Source organism: Salvelinus fontinalis, chromosome 27 (genome assembly GCF_029448725.1).
Source record: "Salvelinus fontinalis isolate EN_2023a chromosome 27, ASM2944872v1, whole genome shotgun sequence".
Classification (NCBI taxonomy): Eukaryota; Metazoa; Chordata; class Actinopteri; order Salmoniformes; family Salmonidae; genus Salvelinus; species Salvelinus fontinalis.
In genome coordinates this window covers 26,380,851-26,400,407 of record NC_074691.1, presented here as the reverse complement: position 1 = coordinate 26,400,407, position 19,557 = coordinate 26,380,851, and the positions used below count along the sequence as shown (strand labels likewise).

The 19,557-nt window shown below is 45.2% G+C and overlaps 1 protein-coding gene across 3 annotated transcripts in view; it reads left to right on the top strand.

Moving 5' to 3' along the window:
• LOC129825359 (leucine-rich repeat and fibronectin type-III domain-containing protein 5-like) overlaps positions 1-19,042 on the top strand; it is a 31,902-nt gene extending 12,860 nt beyond the window's left edge. For 2 of the 3 annotated variants that reach the window (XM_055885409.1, XM_055885411.1), the window contains exons 2-6: positions 12,135-13,051; positions 13,341-13,515; positions 13,729-14,068; positions 16,907-17,207; positions 17,326-19,042. In XM_055885409.1, coding sequence (XP_055741384.1) covers positions 12,161-13,051; positions 13,341-13,515; positions 13,729-14,068; positions 16,907-17,207; positions 17,326-17,940 — 2,322 coding nt within the window. In that variant the 5' untranslated portion in view covers positions 12,135-12,160 and the 3' untranslated portion in view covers positions 17,941-19,042. Of the gene's footprint in view, positions 1-8,104; positions 10,824-12,134; positions 13,052-13,340; positions 13,516-13,728; positions 14,069-16,906; positions 17,208-17,325 lie in introns of those variants that run through there. The other variant, XM_055885410.1, reaches the window with a different exon arrangement.
• The last annotated feature ends 515 nt before the right edge of the window (positions 19,043-19,557 follow it).

Here is a 19,557-nt window from a genome sequence, read left to right as displayed (position 1 = left end):
GTTAAATTGAGTTCCTCAGTTAAGTGGTTAACTGATTTTTGTCCTCTGACGTCCTTGGGTAGGCAGAAGGAGTCTGGAAGGGCATCAAGGAATTTTTGTGTTGTCTGAGAATTTATAGCACGACTTTTGATGCTCCTTGGTTGGGGTCTGAGCAGATTATTTGTTGCGATTGCAAACGTAATAAAATGGTGGTCCGATAGTCCAGGATTATGTGGAAAAACATTAAGATCTACAACATTTATTCCATGGGACAAAACTAGGTCCAGAGTATGACTGTGGCAGTGAGTAGGTCCAGAGACATGTTGGACAAAACCCACTGAGTCGATGATGGCTCCGAAAGACTTTTGGAGTGGGTCTGTGGACTTCTCCATGTGAATATTAAAATCACCAAAAATTAGAATATGATCTGCTATGACTACAAGGTCTGATAGGAATTCAGGAAACTCAGAGAGGAACGCTGTATATGGCCCAGGAGGCCTGTAAACAGTAGCTATAAAAAGTGATTGAGTAGGCTGCATAGATTTCATGACTAGAAGCTCAAAAGACGAAAACGCCATTTTTTTTTTTGTAAATTGAAATTTGCTATCGTAGATGTTAGCAACACCTCCGCCTTTGCGGGATGCACGGGGGATATGGTCACTAGTGTAACCAGGAGGTGAGGCCTCATTTAACACAGTAAATTCATCAGGCTTAAGCCATGTTTCAGTCAGGCCAATCACATCAAGATTATGATCAGTGATTAGTTCATTGACTATGACTGCCTTTGAAGTGAGGGATCTAACATTAAGTAACCCTATTTTGAGATGTGAGGTATCACGATCTCTTTCAATAATGGCAGGAATGGAGGAGGTCTTTATCCTAATAAGATTGCTAAGGCGAACACCGCCATGTTTAGTTTTGCCCAACCTAGGTCGAGGCACAGACACAGTCTCAATGGGTATGGCAGAGCTGACTACACTGACTGTGCTATTGGCAGACTCCACTAAGCTGGCAGGTTGGCTAACAGCCTGCTGCCTGGCCTGCACCCTATTTCATTATGGGGCTAAAGGAGTTAGAGCCCTATCTATGTTGGTAGATAAGATGAGAGCACCCCTCCAGGTAGGATGGAGTCCGTCACTCCTTAGCAGGTCAGGCTTGGTCCTGTTTGTGGGTGAGTCCCAGAAAGAGGGCCAATTATCTACAAATTCTATCTTTTGGGAGGGGCAGAAAACAGTTTTCAACCAGCGATTGAGTGCTGAGACTCTGCTGTAGAGCTCGTCACTCCCCCTAACTGGGAGGGGGCCAGAGACAATTACTCGATGCCGACACATCTTTCTAGCTGATTTACACGCTGAAGCTATGTTGCACTTGGTGACCTCTGACTGTTTCATCCTAACATCGTTGGTGCCGACGTGGATAACAATATCTCTATACTCTCTACACTCGCCAGATTTAGCTTTAGCCAGCACCATCTTAAGATTAGCCTTAACGTCGGTAGCCCTGCCCCCTGGTAAACAGTGTATGATCGCTGGGTGATTCGTTTTAAGTCTAATACTGCGGGTAATGGAGTCGCCAATGACTAGGGTTTTCAATTTGTCAGAGCTAACGGTGGGAGCCTTCGGCGTCTCAGACCCCGTAACGGGAGGAGTAGAGACAAGAGAAGACTCAGACTCAGACTCCGACTCGCTACATAATGGGGAAAACCGGTTGAAAGTTTCTGTCGGCTGAATGAGCGACACCGGTTGAGCATTCCAACAGCATTTCCCTCCAGAAGCCATGAGAAAGTTGTCCGGCTGCGGGGACTGTGCGGGGGGATTTATACTAACGTTACTATCTGTACTTACTGGTGGCACAGACGCTGTTTCTTCCTTTCCTACACTGAAATTACCCTTGCCTAACGATTGCGTCTGAAGCTGGGCTTGCAGCACAGCTATTTTCGCCGTAATGCGATCGTTCTCCTGTATATTATGAGTACAGCGACTGCAATTAGAAGACATCATGTTAATGTTACTACTTAGCTTCGGCTGTTGAAGGTGTTGACGAACCATGTCCAGATAAAGCGTCCGGAGTGAAAAAGTTGAATGAGGGAAAAAAGTTGCGATGGAAAAACTAAAAATATAAACGGTAATTAAAAACAGAAACAAAACAAAAAACGTAAAGTTGTCAGCTAGCAAAGTAAAGTAAAGTTGGCAGCAAAACGCACAGCAACAAAACGCACAGCAACACGTCTGCAGATTCAACAGGAAGTGACGGCCAATGTGGTGACGGCCAACAATCGATTGAGTTACTTGATGTGGAAGAGAGTTCCATGTAGTCATTGCTCTGACTTGGGGACTGTGAAGAGACCCCTGGTGGCATGTCTTGTGGGGTATGTATGGGTGTCTGAGCTGTGTGTTTTCTGTGCTTTCGACACATCAATTCCTCTCACAAAGACAAGTAGTGATCGTGTGTGTGTGTGTGTGCATATGTTCTCTATGTTTTCTAAGGGTTAACATTCTAAGGTTGAGTAAATTATTAATTCAATAATTGATTGATTATCAAGTTATATGTTCATTTAGGTGATGAGTGTGGCTTGCTATGCAAATTGCTGTGTAGAAACCCCAACGTAAAGGATCGGCGTCCCGTCAACGGGACAGTTGTAAATCATGCAGCGCCTTTTGTCACCATCGCAGATTTTAGAGAAACAACAAATGTCGGTACATATAAGTGTCTTATATCGTCTGAAAGCTTCAATTCTTGTTTGTAACGGTCGTTCGGCTCTGGCTGATCCTGTCTGGCGGAAGGCTCTGGCTGATCCTGTCTGGCGGAAGGCTCTGGCTGATCCTGTCTGGTGGAAGGCTTTGGCTGCTCCTGTCTGGCGGAAGGCTCTAGCGGCTCCTGACACTTAACATAGAACAAACAACACAGACTGCCCACCCAGCTCACGTCCTGACCCACTAAACACAACTATACAAAAGGAAAACAAGGTCAGGAACGTGACATTACCCAGCCCCCCCCCCCCCCCCCCCCCCCCCCAGGATGCGGACTCCGGCCGCAAAACTCAACCTCAAGGGGAGGGTTTGGGTGGGCATCTGTCCACGGTGGCTCCGGACGCTGTCCCCACACCACCATAGTCACTCCCTGCTTCCGTATCCCCCTCTCAATGACCACCCTCCAAATAAACCCACCTAAATTAAGGGGCATCACCGTGATAAGGACCAGCACCGGGATAAGGGGCAGCTCCGGACTGAGGGACGGCAGCTCCGGACTGGATGGCGGATCCTGACTGGCTGGCTCTGGCGGATCCTGGCTGGCTGGCTCTGGCGGATCCTGGCTGGCTGGCTCTGGCGGATCCTGGCTGGATGACGGCTCTGGCGGATCCTGGCTGGATGACGGCTCTGGCGGATCCTGGCTGGATGACGGCTCTGGCGGATCCTGGCTGGATGACGGCTCTGGCTGGTCATGGCTGGATGATGGCTCTGGCTGGTCATGGCTGGATGACGGCTCTGGCTGGTCATGGCTGGATGACGGCTCTGGCTGGTCATGGCTGGCTGACGGCTCTGGCTGGTCATGGCTGGATGACGGCTCTGGCTGGTCATGGCTGGATGACGGCTCTGGCTGGTCATGGCTGGATGACGGCTCTGGCTGGTCATGGCTGGATGACGGCTCTGGCTGGTCATGGCTGGCTGACGGCTCTGGCTGGTCATGGCTGGCTGACGGCTCTGGCTGGTCATGGCTGGCGGAAGGCTTTGGCTGCTCCTGTCTGCCGGAAGGCTCTAGCGGCTCCTGTCTGGCGGACGGCTCTGAAGGCTCATGGCAGATGGGCAGGCTTTGCAGGCTCAGTACAGACGGGCGGCTTTGAAGGCTCAGTACAGACGGGCAGTTCATGCGGCGCTTGGCAGACGGACAGTTCAGACGGCGTTGGGCAGACGGGCAGTTCAGGCGCCGCTGGGCAGACGGCCAGCTCTGACGGCTCGGGACAGACGGGCAGCCCTGACAGCTCGGGACAGACAGGCAGTTCTGGGCAGACTGGCAGTGCAGGCGGCTCTGGGCAGAGTGGCACACCTGTAGGGAGGAGACAGAAAGACAGCCTGGTGTGTGGAGCTGCCACAGGACCCACCAGGCTGGAGAGACCTACAGGAGGCTTGATGTTAAAAGGCACCTGAAGGACCGGGCTGTGAGGGAGCACTGGAGCTCTGGTGCGCAGCCTTGGCACCACTCCCCCAGGCTGGAGTACTACTCCAGCCCGTACTCTCCAGAGTGCAGGCACAGGTTGAACCGGGCTGTGGATGAGCACTGGAGATCTAGTGCCTACTACACGAACCTCTCCCTTAGGCTCCACTCCCACATTTGCCCGGTACGAGCGCCCCGGAGACACAGCACGCAGAGCCGGCGCAGGATACCCTGGACCGAAACTGCGTACCGGAGACCAGACGCGCTGAGCAGGCACAATACGCCCCGGCTGGATGCCCACACTCACACGACACTTTCGGGGGGGTGCCCTATAGCGCACCGGGCTATGGGCACGCACTGGCGACACCGTGCGCTTAACCGCATAACACGGTGCCTGACCAGTGACGCGTTGCTTATAATAAGCACGAGGAGTGCGCTCAGGTCTGCTACCTGGCTTAGCCACACTCCTCTCTAGCCCCCCCCCCCCCCCCCCCCCCCAAAAAAAATTATGGGGCTGCCTCTCGTACCTGTCGCGCTGCCTTGCTGCCTCCTCATATCGCCGCCGCTCAGCTTTCGCTTTCTCCAGCTCAGCTTTGGGGCGGCGATACTCCCCAGCCTGTGCCCAGGGTCCTTCTCCGTTCAGGATCTCCTCCCATGTCCAGGAGTCCTGGGATTTCTGCTGTTGCTGTCGCTGCCTTTTTCCCCGCTGCTTGATCCTTGTTTGGTGGGTGGTTCTGTAACGGTCGTTCTCCTCCTCTTCGTCCGAAGAGGAGGAGTAGGGATTGGACCAAAGCGCAGCGTTGTTATATGACATACTGAAGTTTATTAAAGTAAGACGAAACACGAAACACTTTAACAGACTACAAAACAAATAAACGATGTAGACAGACCTGGACTTGAGAACTTACAAAATTACGAAGAACGCACGAACAGGAACAGACTACATATACGAAATGACAAACGAAACAGTCCCGTGTGGTAGACATACAGACACGGAAGACAACCACCCACAACAAACAATGTGAAACAACCTACCTATATATGGTTCTCAATCAGAGGAAAACGTAAAACACCTGCCTCTGATTGAGAGCCATACAAATTAAACCTGACACTTAACATAGAACAAACAACACAGACTGCCCACCCAGCTCACGTCCTGACCCACTAAACACAACTATACAAAAGGAAAACAAGGTCAGGAACGTGACATTGTTAATATAACTGCACTGTCCAATTTAGAGTAGCTATTACTGCGAAAAAAATGCCATGCTATTGTTTGAGGAGAGCTCCTAACAAAACACTTTTTTCACCGTGATAGGTTTGATAAATTCACCTCAGAAGGTGAAATGTATACTTAAATTCTGAAATCTTGCTCTGATTTATCATCCAAAGGGTCCCAGAAATAACATGAAGTGTCGTTTTGTTAGATGAAATCCTATTTCATATCCTAAAAAGGTCCATATAGCATGCACAATCGATTTTGTACTTCCCCTCGTTCAAGTTGCAAAGAAAGGAATCTGTGAAAATCTCACCCTAAATGTTGTTTCAACCAGTCAAATCGCATTCGTATGTATTCCTCAGAGATCCTAGAACATAACGAGACTTCCCTATATCATTAGGGGTGTAGTATATCCTATAGGACACCATATTTGGTCAGAGAGCGACGCCTTCATGGCACACCGATGACGCGGCTGGTCTTCATTTTATCGACTGTATCTTTGTCAAATAAGCACTAATCTGGGTCAAACAAAAGCTAGCCAGATAGCCAATGAGCTGGGCTCTACGGGAATATCCGTGTCTGTTGCAAAATGTAAGTGCTATCCTTTTGCGACAACATGCCTTTTCCTTTTGGACCAAAATTATAAGAATATATAAAATTATATTTTATAAGAACAAGAATTATAAAATTATAAGAACATTTTGCAAATGTTGAACTTATAATAGAGCTACTAATACTGGAAAAGCTAAATCAAAGTCCAAGTATACAGATTTGACGATATTCTGGCAGAAAAATGTCATATGAATGCCAATGTCTCCTTTACGATTTGCCCAAATGTACCTGTGTAACTTCACACTAAATGTTATGTAGTTCGCTCATGCGTCAAGTTATCCGGCTGAAACTTTGCACATACACTGCTGCCATCTTGTGGACACCCTTGGAATTACAGCCAGAGTGATTGCTAGCCTGTTGGGGATGGGGGCGCTGTTTAGACTATTTATGCTAATTTGGCAAATTTTTTAAACGGCTTCCCACAAAATCCTTGATCGTACAATATGCATATTATTATTATTATTGGATAGAAAACAGTCTATAGTTTCTATAGGAGTTGAAATTTTGTCTCTAAGTGGAACAGAGCCCATTCTACAGCAATTTCCCTGACATGGAGTCAGATTTGAGAAATGTTGGCCACTCTTCTGAAGTCAGTTAAAAGGGCACTGTCGTTGCTATGACTATACGGACACTTCTTACGTCTTCCCCTGGATGCCTTTACGTGATGACGATTCCAACGGGGTCGATTGCGCGTTCACAGGCCCTACAAATGAAAAACCCTGAAGCTAGTCATTCTTTGGGAGCTGCGTCATGAGCCTAGAGGACACCAGCGCACCTGTTCCAAGCGTTAGTTTAGCCTGTTATATTTCTCCGGTCATCTTTTCACTCGTTATAGGAGTTAAAAACATCATAAGGTAGTTAATTTAAAGCGTTTTATAGCAATTTATATCCGTTTAGTGCGATTTTGGGACATTTATTTTTGCAACGATGTGAAAAGTTGGGCACGCTTTTCAGTTCATCCCGAACGCAGTTGACATTTCCACATGGCAAGAGGACAGCTTTCCACCAAAAGACGATTTCTCCCAAGAAAGGATCCTTTGCCCAAGATACTGATGGAAGAACAGCTCAAGGTAGGACATTTTTATTATGATAAATCGTGTTTCTGTCGAAACATTTTAGTGGCTTAGGACGCCATGTTTTTTGACGTAGCTTCGCTTGGCGCAAATTGTATTGAAAAGTAAGGATAAATTAAAAAATGTAATAACGCAATTGTATTAAGAATTAAATTGTCTATCAATCCCTGTCCACCCTATATTTTTTAGTCACGTTTATGAGTATTTATGTATAAGAGTAGATCACTGTCTAAGTGGCGCAAGGACTTTTTCTTTACCAGCTTGTCTACATTTCACATTGTCTAACCATGATTTTGGTGGCTAAATATAAACATTTTCGATCAAACTGTATATGCATGTTGTAATGTGATGTTACAGGAGTGTCATCGGAAGAATTCTGAGAAGGTTAGTGAAAAAATTAATATCTTTTGGCGATGTTGACTTTTATCGCTCACTTTGGCTAGAATCAATGCTGGGCTGCTAATTGCTATGTGCTAAGCTAATATAACGATTTATTGTGTTTTCGCTGTAAGACACTTAGAAAATCTGAAATATTGTCTGTATTCACAGGATCTGTGTCTTTCGATTCGTGTATGCTGTGTATTTTTACGAAATGTTTGATGATTAGTAGTTAGGTAAACACGTTGCTCATTGTAATTATTCTAGTCCATTTGTGATGGTGGGTGCAATTGTAAACTATGCCATCTACCTGAAATATGCACTTTTTTCTAACAAAACCTATCCCATACCATAAATATGTTATCAGACTGTCATCTAATGAGTTTTTTTGTTGGTTAGGGGCTATAAATATCTTAGTTTAGCCAAATTGGTGATGGCTACTGGTGTTGGTGGACAAATAAAAGATGGTGGATTATGCTAATGTGTTTTTAGGTAATAGATGTACATCTTTACATATTGTGTCTTCCCTGTAAAACATTTTAAAAATCGGAAATGTTGACTGGATTCACAAGATCTGTGTCTTTCATTAGCTGTATTGGACTTTAATGTGTGAAAGTTAAATATTTTAAAAAAATATTTTTTTTGAATTTCGCGGCACTGGTTTTTCAGTGGGGGGGGGGGGGGGTGTGCCGCTAGCGCCACGCTGATCCTAGACAGGCTAGAACTGGGACCTTTCTCTTGCATTTCAAAGATGGTGGTAGAAAGAAAAAAAGTTTTTTCTTTGTATTTTCTTCTACCAGATCTTGTGTTATAGTGTTTCCTTTCAAATGGTACTAAGAATATGCATATCCTTGCTTCAGGGTCTGAGTTACAGGCATTTAGATTTGGTATGTCATTTTAGGTGACAATTGAAAAAAAGGGGCTATCCCTAAGAAGTTTTAAAGGCAAAATTAGGTAGACAGGCTCCGACATGGATTTCCTGCTGCTCCCCATGTCTCGGCGATGGGGTTGTCCCTTTGTCCTTACAAAACGAATTTAGCAGAGATTACTGTCGTAACCATTCTCTTCATGTTTGGCTGAGTTTTCACAGGTGAAAAAAGCCCCATCTCTACAGGGTGAATCAATATCACGTCTCCAGTGCCATTTGAGTCGGAAAGTAGCAGGTCCGCCCCGCCTCATTGCACATCCAGAGGCCGTGCCATGCACAGCAGAAGGCTGGTTGGCACACACACACACACACACATAAACACACACTCACACACGCATACTAGCTCACTATATCTCTATCACATACACAAACGCACACACATGCAAACCCTTATATACACACGACCACTTTGGGTCAAGATCATTTGCGATGCTTAAGGAGTTATAACTTGTCCATTTCACAATTACACCACAGTCCTTTAGTCATTGACTTTACTTCAGACATCTCTGCTAGGGCTACTACTACCCTTTCACCAGCACCAGCCACCAGAGCAGTCAACACAGGACAGGGAGTCAACACATTTCTATAACTGTTGTACTCAGTAGTGGTAAAAATATCTATAAAACAGGGTCATAAACTTGTTCTCTAAGGGAATTTGATGTATCGTAGTCATAGCAGCGGTGTTCATTGGAATGTCAGGTCAGGGAGACAGTGTGTGCTCTGCTCTCTCTAAAATGATATTGCTGTGATTGATGACAAAATTTGCCCACGAAGGACCACCACACCACCTTCCTGTTCAAGTGAGCACAGCACAACCAGGTGAGTCCAAAAATGTATTGTATGCTGCTGCATAAATGATGTAATATGCCAGGGAGATATGTATACTGTAGCTAAGAAAGTAATACTAAGTGTATGTTGTGTAGTAAGCTGTTAGTAGCCCATGTGCCTCATCCTAATAATCTGGTCTATTTTCACCTCTTAATTTCGCCTACTGTTCTGACTTGGTGGTGCACATCTAGCCTATGACCTGTTTTAGAGAAATGTAATCATTGAATATTGTAAGAGGTTTCCTTGTCTGCATATATTCCCCCTTTATTTATCCTACAGTTCTGACTTGGTGTACAGGGAGAACACTGTAAGAATGGGCCATGTTCTGAATTCTGTCGCCCTACATTTCAAAAGTGCTGAACAAATAGTTACATTGACTACGTCCGTCCTAGCTCGCTCATTAATGTCTTAATCAAAATTACGGATTGTCTCTTATCCGCTTGTCGTCCCCTTATGCCATAGTTTGTACATCTCAATTGTCAGAAGACATCACATTTGTTTAAGCAAGTCAGCCATTTCAGTTATGTTTTTTTAAGAGGCAGTAAATGAGGCTGAATGAACTGTTTCGCTGCCAGACAAGGCTCCGCTGATAGTCAGATGTAGCAGTGGTAAGGTGTTGGAACTGCTGTTGGGACTCTGCTGTTGGGATAGGTTTATGTAGGCCCTAGTGCAATTAATGTATTGTTTAGTGTTGTGTTGTGTAGTGGCTTTGCTGGCATGCATTCCAGATTTATTTTTATTTTTTAGATTTACATGCTAAAATCACCACTGGCTACGAGACTCAAAATTGAGCTCAGGTCCATCCTGTTCCCATTGATCATTCTGAAAATGTTTCTACAGCTTGATTGGAGTCCACCTGTGGTAAATTCAATTGATTTGACATGATTTGGAAAGGAGCACACCTGTCTATATAAGGTCCCACAGTTGACAGTGCATGTCAAAACACAAACCAAGCCATGAGGTTGAGGGAATTGTCAATAGAGCTCCGAGACAGGATTGTGTCGAGGCACAGGTCCGGAGAAGGGTACCAAACAATTTCTGCAGCATTGAAGGTCCCAAAGAACACAGTGGCCTCCATCATTTTTAAATGGAAGAAGTTTGGAACCACCAAGTGTCACAGTTTCTGTGTTATTTGACTGTTGTTTCCTTAGGTTATCCCTGGAGGGCACCCTTACCCTGTTTTCTAGTTTCCAGGTTACCCTGATTATAATTTATTGGATTCACCTGTGTTTAATTACTTTCTCTGTTCACCTGGTTGCCTTGTTATTTAGGTTCCTTAGTTGGCCTGTATCTTTGCTTAGGTCTAATGTTTTATTTGTGTGCGCTTGTGCGGTTGCCTTGGTTCTGTTAAGGTTCTGGATTTACCCTTATCTCTGCTTGCTGTGTTTCTCTGCGCCTGGGTTCTAGTTTGTACTAGCATTATTCCTACAGTAGACCTACGCCTACAATGGACCCAGCAGAGATTTCTCAGTCGTCCGAGGAACATTCAGAACTCCACCATTTACGGTCGGCTCTCACCCACCATGGAACTGTGATTGGTCGCCATGAGGCGCAGCTGCAGACATTGCCGGATGATTTAAGACATTGTCGGATGACTGGCAGGCCAGTCTAGATGAGTGGGCCCACTCCAGGACCGCGAAGCAGACCGCAACAGGCAAGAACATCCGGTTATCGGCCCCCCCCCCCCCCCCAGGATGGCAGGCAGGCTCAGGTCAGGCAGAGGTCGGTAATCCAGAGACGGGTTAAAGGTACAGGATGGTACAGGCAGGCTCAGAGTCAGGGGCAGGCAGAGTGGTCAGGTGGGCAGGCCCAGGATAGGCAATGGTCAAAACCAGGAGGACAAGAAAAGAGACTGGGGAAAAGCAGGAGCTGATACAAAAACGCTGGTTGACTTGACAGACAAGTTGAACTGGCAACAGACAAACAGAGAACACGTTATAAATACACACGGGACAATGGGGAAGATGGGCGACACCTGGAGGGGGGTGGAGACAATCACAAAGACAGGTGAAACAGATCAGGGTGTGACACCTGTTGTATGATTGTTTTGTTCTGTTTTGTCTGAACCCCAGGAAGAGTAGCCACAGGTAGAACAATAAGCCAGCTATTTTACCAGATGTATATATGTGAAGCATCCGGTTGCCGTTTCCACTCGCTACCAAATATGGTGATGAGAGGAAGCCCAGTGGCAGGCATTGTGAGAAGATGGAGCAAGATGGATTTTGGCCGACATTCTGCTAATTTTCTCATCAATGAAACATTCGATCTCCATACAGTTTTTTTCTGTTTCCAAAACTAGAATCTATAACGACCAAAGCAGACCCTGCTTTGTAGACTTTACCCTTTGCCAAAGTTTCAAAAAATTGCGTTGTTCAGGTGCAAGAGCGAATTGAGTTACTGCACACGTGCACTTCACAGAGTATGCGTTCCCTAACGGAAATATGCAAATAAATGCTGGAACGCGACAATAGGATCTCACTAGCTCATGCTTGTCTCTGCCCATCACCTTGCTTGTCCTGCCCACTATGATTAATTTGCTCCCATTGTCTTGTGTTAGTTATAAATATCTTTGGAGTAGCTCTGGAAAAAGTAACAGCTAATGGAAATCCAAATAAACATATACAATTCTGTCTCTCTTGTTTCTACTTCATTGTTTTTGTGTGGGTGTATATCACGGCTTTGTTTTGGCATTTGATTGGACCCCAGGATCCAGGAAGAGTAGCGGTATCCAAATAAACGAAAACAATATTTTCTCTCCGGTCTCTACTTTGGTGTATGTTCCCATTCTGTCAGGGGAAAAAACTCACCTTGGATCCGTCTGGTGCAACTTCATCCAATTGCATGTTATTAAAATACTTTCTCTCTTGTCTCCTATTTGAGGTAAATTACCTTATATCAGTGTCTTGGGGTTATCTCCATTCAACATGTAGGATATTAAAATGCTTTCTCTTTCTTATCTGTCCAGGTGTGTTAGCCTAACTGCAAAGCCTGATGGAGACCCTGTTAGTTTATCTGATGGTACTTGGCATGACTGTAAAAGCCCACAAGGTCCAGGTGTGCCCAAAACGCTGTGTCTGCCAGATGCTTAACCCCAACCTAGCAACCCTCTGCGACAAGAAGGGCCTCCTCTTCGTCCCGCCCGACATCGACCGTCACACCGTGGAGATGCGTCTGGGTGACAACTTCGTTACGAGCATCAAACGACGGGACTTCGCCAACATGACCAAACTGCAAGACATGACGTTGTCTCGGAACACCATCAGCTCCATTTCACCTCACGCCTTTAAAGATCTGGAGAACCTCAGAGCCTTGCATCTGGACAGCAACCGTCTGACGATGCTCACCAACGACTCCTTCAGTGGGATGTCCAAGCTCCAACATCTCATTCTCAACAACAATCAGCTGATTCACATCCACATCGGGGCCTTCAATGATCTCACAGCTCTAGAGGAGTTAGATCTGTCCTACAACAACTTAGAAAGCGCCCCCTGGGTGGCCATCCAGAGAATGACCAGCCTCCACACCCTGGGCTTGGACCACAACATGCTTAGCTACATTCCTGAGGGAACCTTCTCTGGCCTGCAGAAGCTCAAACGCCTTGACGTCACATCCAACAAGCTCCAGAAGCTTCCGCCAGACCCAGTGTTCCAACGGGCCGGCGTCTTGGCCACATCAGGGAGCATGGGGCCGACGTCATTTGCGTTGAGTTTTGGGGGGAACCCACTGAGGTGTAACTGTGAGCTGCTGTGGCTGAGGAGGCTGAGGAGGGAGGATGATCTGGAGACATGTGCGGCTCCGCAGCACCTGGCTGGGCGATACTTCTGGACCGTGTCTGAAGAAGAGTTCCTCTGTGAGCCCCCTCTTATCACCAGACACTCCCAGGTAGGGCTGAGATGATACAGTCACAACACATCATTGGTAAATAGTATCGCGATAACCCAGTGATAACAGTATCATGATAACTGACAAAATATGCATTATCAAGCGTGTCACTGAACACACCTTTTGTTTTATAACACACCTTTTGTCCTCCCTTTCCAAGATAACCGCTTTTATTGCAATGATTGCCTAACATTGATTATCGTGCTATTGCAAATCATGATAACTGCTTTTGTCGCGATAACTCAATAATTATCACAGAAGTAATATTGTTTTCCCTAACACCATCTAGGAGCTGCGAGCATTGGAGGGTCAGAGTGTATCTCTGCGCTGTAAGGCCAGGGGCGACCCAGACCCCATCATCCACTGGATCGCCCCAGATGGCCGGCTCATGTCCAACTCCTCCCGGGCTGCGGTGCACAGTGATGGGACCCTGGACATCCTTATCAGCACTGTGAAGGACTCAGGTGGGTGTCATTGAAATGTCTGTTATGGTGATTATGTTGAGTGTTTCTGTTTGTATGCTTTGGGTTTTAACAGCCCCTGAAGCCAGTTTTTTAGACCATATAATCCAAATCAAAATGATCCTTTGATGAACTCTGTTCTCTTGTTACATTTAGCTTCCCCTTCATTTGAAAGGAAACAGAAAAGCAAATAAATGTTCTCTATCGCTCCATCAGGCTCCTTCATCTGTGTTGCCTCCAACCCGGCCGGGGAGTCCCAACAAACTGTTGACCTGGTGATCGCCAAACTCCCACACATCACCAACAGTACTGTGGAGAAGGAACAGGACCCAGGTTCTTCTGATATCACCACGGTAACGAGGATGGGTGGTGGTGGGGAAGGCGGAGGAGTGGCGCCACTGGGAAACACAAAGACGAACCAGGAGAAGAAGGTGGTGATCGCTGAGGCCACGTCTACCTCGGCCCTGGTCAGGTTCAGCTTCCAGAGGAGTATACCGGGCATCCGAATGTTCCAGATCCAATACAACGGAACCTACGATGACTCTCTGGTTTACAGGTGAGCCTTGGCTTATATAGGCAGAAAAAAAGTTACTTTATCTTCCGTCCCTCTGTGTTTCATAATTTTCCTTCAATTCGCAAGAGGCTGAATGTATCTCACAGGAGAAACCATCCGAGCGAGCGAAACAGCGTCCCTCTGTCTCAGTATGTGTAGGCCGTCTATCTGATACTGTATGGTAAAAAAGAATATGACATTGTTGCCACCCATAGCATTGAATACAAATGAAGCCAGCGAACATTTGACTTCCCTTGATCATTTTTAAAATAAAATAATAGCCAATCAGCTAAACTAAGTGAGCTCAACTGTGAATGGTCCTGGCGCACCAACAAAAGAAAGTGTAAAGGGAAGCCAGTTTGGATTTGGATTTGGCACACCATTAATGAGCCAAACGTCATTAACAGAAAAAACTTGAATTGTTGCATCTCATAGTGTCATAGGGATGGTGCCAGGTTTCCTCCAGATGTGACGCTTGGCATTCAGGCCAAAGAGTTCAATCTTGGTTTCATCAGACCAGAGAATCTTGTTTCTCATGGTCTGAGAGTCCTTCAGGTGCCTTTTGGCAAACTCCAAGCGGGCTGTCATGTGCCTTTTACTGAGGAGTGGCTGCCATCTGGTCACTCCACCTTAAATGCCTGATTTGTGGAGTGCTGCAGAGATGGTTGTCCTTCTGGAAGGTTCTCCCATCTTCACAGAGGAACTTTGGAGCTCTGTCAGAGTGACCATCGGGTTCTTGGTCACCTCCCTGACCAAGGCCCTTCTCCACAGATTGCTCAGTTTGGCCAGGCGGCCAGCTCTAGGAAGAGTCTTTGCGATTCCGAACTACTTCTATTTAAGAATGATGGAGGCCACTGTGTTCTTGGGGACCTTCAATGCTGCAGACATTTTTTGGTACCCTTCCCCAGATCTGTTCCTCGACACAATCCTGTCTCGGAGCTCTTCAGACAATTCCTTCGACCTCATGGCTTAGTTTTTGCTTTGACATGCGCTGTCAACTGTGGGACCTTATATAGACAGGTGTGCGCCTTTCAAAATCATGTATAATCAATTACATTTTTCGCTTTGTCATTGTGGGGTATTGGGTATAGATTGATAAGGATTTAAAAAAATGTAATCGCTTTTAGAAGAAGGCTGGAACGTAACAAAATGTGGAAAAAGTCAAGGGGTCTGAATACTTTCCGAATGCACTGTAAATTCATTTCATTGTCATATTTAGCTTATGTGGATTCGGCAGAATTATAGGTCTAAGGTCAATAGGTGATTTGATGATGTTGAAATATTGAAGTTGAAATGGTGCTGGAATAGTGGAGGCAGCTCCTGTTTCATTGCAACTCTCTGTGGTTCTAAATCAATAGTTTTTTAGTAGTCCGAAAATGTCGGAAACATTAACTTGCTTGACCATACTGTAGTAGGTCATGTAACTGCTTGTTTGCTCTCCGGTTTTGTGATAAAACAAAGGTGTGGTTGAATTTATTCTGCCACTGTGTCTTCTTATTGTATCGGCCTTAGGCCTCTATATCACGGTGGCAAGGGATATGAACTAACAGGTTATAGAGCAAACAACACAATTATCACAACACAGACAGTAGGTTGTAATATAGCTATTTTCCTGGCTTGGCTTCCCCAGTGATTTTACCCACGTACCGCTGCTGTATATAAGGACTGTTTTTGGAGTCCTTGATTGGTATTGATGCCTCATTTCAACTCTCAGAACCAGGCCCGAATGAGAACTAACAAGAACCAGGCACAATGATCTTTTGTAGTAGTTCCTGATTGGTGTTGAGTGACTATTATGTTGTTTAAAATGAATGTCAAATATGCACATTCTCATTAATGATTAGCTACTTCTCTAATCGTGCAAAGTAATTAATTTACTGACATTCTTATTCAGTGACTTACAAAGTCACCTAGTCAAAGTCACCTAGTCACCTAACAGTGTGTATAAAGTACACACAACATGTACACCAATGATAATACCTAATCAACAGAATGAAAACAAAATGTCAGCACTGAGCTGTAGGGCAAAGCCGAGATGAAAGAGAAAGCAGCATGTTACAAAAAGCCTTAGAAGATCTTTCAGGCCTCTTCTGAGAAACCAGTCTACACAAGGCTCTTTCATCTGGCAACCCTTTCACTCCATATTTGAAGCTTATATTCATGACACGATATGACCATTTAACATACACTTTTATCCAAAGTGACTTACAGTCTACGTCAGGGCTGTTCAATTTCAGTCCTGGAGGGCTGAAACATTCTGTTTTTCGTTTCTACCTGGTAGTTAATTGAGCTCACCTGGTTTTCTAGGTCTGAACCAGTTCCTTATTAGGAGAGTATGAAAACCAGAAGTGTTTTGGCCCTCCAGGACAGACATTGAACAGGCCTGGTCTACACATACTCTACATACATTGTGTTTATGAGGTCCATTTGTGAATGAATAACACACAGTTCTGGTCTTTCAAGCATACAGCGCCATAGCCCAACAACTGAGCCATTGGACCTATTGTGACGGTCTCTTCTGAGAGATGGGTGTGCATACAATCGTTCATCATTCATGCTTCCGACTTCTCACTGGGTGTTTTTGTGTCTCAGGGGCTTGGGTAAAAAAAGAAAAAGACGAATCTCCGTTTCCACAATTAGGACAATGAAGTATTCTTTTTTATCTTCCACCCCTTTCACATCACATTAGCAATTCAACTTTTCATTGTGATTCTGTTACAATCCGAGACATAACATTCTCTCATCTCTGAACACTTCTTGCAATATGATTTAGAATTGGTCTGCAATTGTCCTAGTATGCTCTCAACTCTTTCATTCCACACTCTCTCTCTCTGTTTTCAGAATGATCCCTCCGAGCAGTAAGAGTATCCTGGTGAACAACCTGGCTGCCGGTACACAGTACGACCTGTGTGTGCTGGCCATCTACGACGACCTGGTGACCTCCCTGACCGCCACGCGGGTGGTGGGGTGCATCCGCTTCACCACCGATCCCCAGTACCTCCGCTGCCACTTCATGCAGTCCCAGTTCCTGGGAGGGACCATCGTGGTCATCATCGGAGGGATCATCGTGGCGTCCGTCTTAGCCTTCATCATCTTCCTCATAGTGAGGTACCGAGTCTGTAACCAAGGCGATGAGGATAAGGTAGGAGTTTTGAGTATTGCTCTTTTCTTTGTTACTACTGTCTCTGTACTGTTGTTATTGTACAGCTGATGAGGTCATTTCTCCCTGGGGGATCAGTAAAATCTCTCTCTTTCATAAGGCTTTGGAAATGGGTGAGATCCGGTCTCTGAGCAGTGATGGTCAGCTCCAGGGCTGTGGCGTCCCCAAGTCCATGTCCAAGTCTCTGTCCAAGCAGATTCTCTGTCTGGAGAAACCAGAGAAGGTGGATAAGGAGTATCTGAGGGGAGGCTTTCCTCCCCCTGAGCTGTTCAAGCAGCAGCGACCCCCAGTCCTGACCACCACCACATCCACCAAGCCCTCCATTCCTGACTGCCAGACAGATGTGGAGTTAGAGAACACAAACCGGAATAACTCAGCGGAAGCTAAAATGGTTGTTTCCGCCGTTTCCACAAAATGGACGAAGGTCGCTAGAGGGCCAAGGTCACCTGGGGGGTCCTCCCGCCACTACATGACAGTGCCAGCAGGGGGCGTGAGGGTGAACCGGCGGCACTCTCTGAACATAGACTCGTACAAGGAGTGCTGCTACTTCAGCCTGGTACAGCAGCAGCAGCCAAAGCCTGGTGGGGGTTTGCGCTCCAAACGCAGTCTGTCCATGAGTGGAGAACTGCCCCAGTTGGAAAGTGCAATGGCAAACATACGCAGAAGCAGAGACAAGCTGTATGGATCCGAGTGGCTTCTCGAAAGCACTCTATGATCAGGATTTTACAGGGTTATAGGGTTTCTGTTTTCTTGGATTGGATTTGTGGCCTGTGGTGGAGCAGACAGTGACTTTATACCTTGTTCAGACTGTTACTGTGGTCTTTTATCTGCAAGACCCACAGATTCCTCTTGTATTTCTGAAGACAAGGAGGCCGAACAGGGTTTTAAAGGGCAAATGTTTAACATTTGATTTTCGACCTTAAAGCAAATGTCATCTCAAAGTCATCTTTATATTGACTTTGGATAAAACTGAAGAAAGGCACCAAAAAATGTATAATGCAACTTCATGTACAAAATTGTTAAGTTGTGTAACATATTATGCGATACACCCGTAAGTGTTCACATGGTATTGAATGCAGTTGGTCTAGCATTATTTAGAGAGAGAGGGATGGACGATCATACTTGTTATAACATTGCCTGTTACTTAAAGTCATTACAATCACTGTGTAGACAATGAATGGACATATTTCTTGTCATCAATTTTCCAAACGGTTGAAGACATGTCTTAATTAACTCGGTGGCATTTGGAGGGATTGTGAATATGCAGAACGCCCCAGACAGAAGTGTAGAACAGAATGTACCCAGGCTGTGTGACATAGCACCCTATTCCCTATAGTGCACTCTGGTCAAAAGTAGTGCACTATATAGGTAATATGGTGCCATTTAGTCTGGTGACAGAGCTGAATATTTTCATCAAGCCGCACTAGATACACAGCACAATGCAGCATTCATGTTACCCGTCGGCATCGATTGAGCTTAATACTGCCCTCTTGTTTGAATCAATACATTTTATCACATAATTACACAAAGACTTATGTTCATAGGATTATTGTCACAGCTGATATGATAGTTCAAACAAAGACAGGATGACAAGAGCGATAAAGGATGTGTGGTCCATTTTCATGTTTTTTACTATTATTAAAACATCGTTTGTCATGTCAGGCTAAGAATCGTTGTAAATTGACTTGTCGGTGAAGAGAAAACGAAAGCCACAAAACGGTATATGAGAAGTCGGCTCTTGATTTAACTGTTGTTTCTGTTTGATGTTTACCAGTATAAATAAACCAATGAGAAAAAGGAATCTAATGTAGTTTTAACCTTATGATATCTGTACAGTTATTGATATGCTTGTGACATAATTTACCAGGTACCTATAGAGAGCAATGTTGACTATTTGTAGGCACTAACTCCGCCATGGTCCGTTGAATGGGAAAATGTATAGAGTTTTTAGATAAACGCCGAAAATAAGGTCTGTGGTACACACAGGCTTAGGAGATCTTATACGTTTTGTTCTATGACATAATCTTCATCAGCTAACATCACTTTTTGTGAATTTTGAAGCATTTCTGTCATTTAAAAACAACGGATATAAAGTCTTCATAATTCATAAAGGTCATGTTAATTGACATATTATCTTATAGAACAAAACGTATAAGATCTCATAAGCCTGTGTTAACCTCAGATCTTATTTTCGGCATTTATTCCAAAACCCTATTCTTTCTCCATTAATTTTGCTCATAGGAATGACTGAACAAAACAGAGGTAAATCATTTCCGTTTTTTTAGGACTACAAGCTGTCAAGCTCTATTGTTGCTTTCTTAAAGGGACGCTC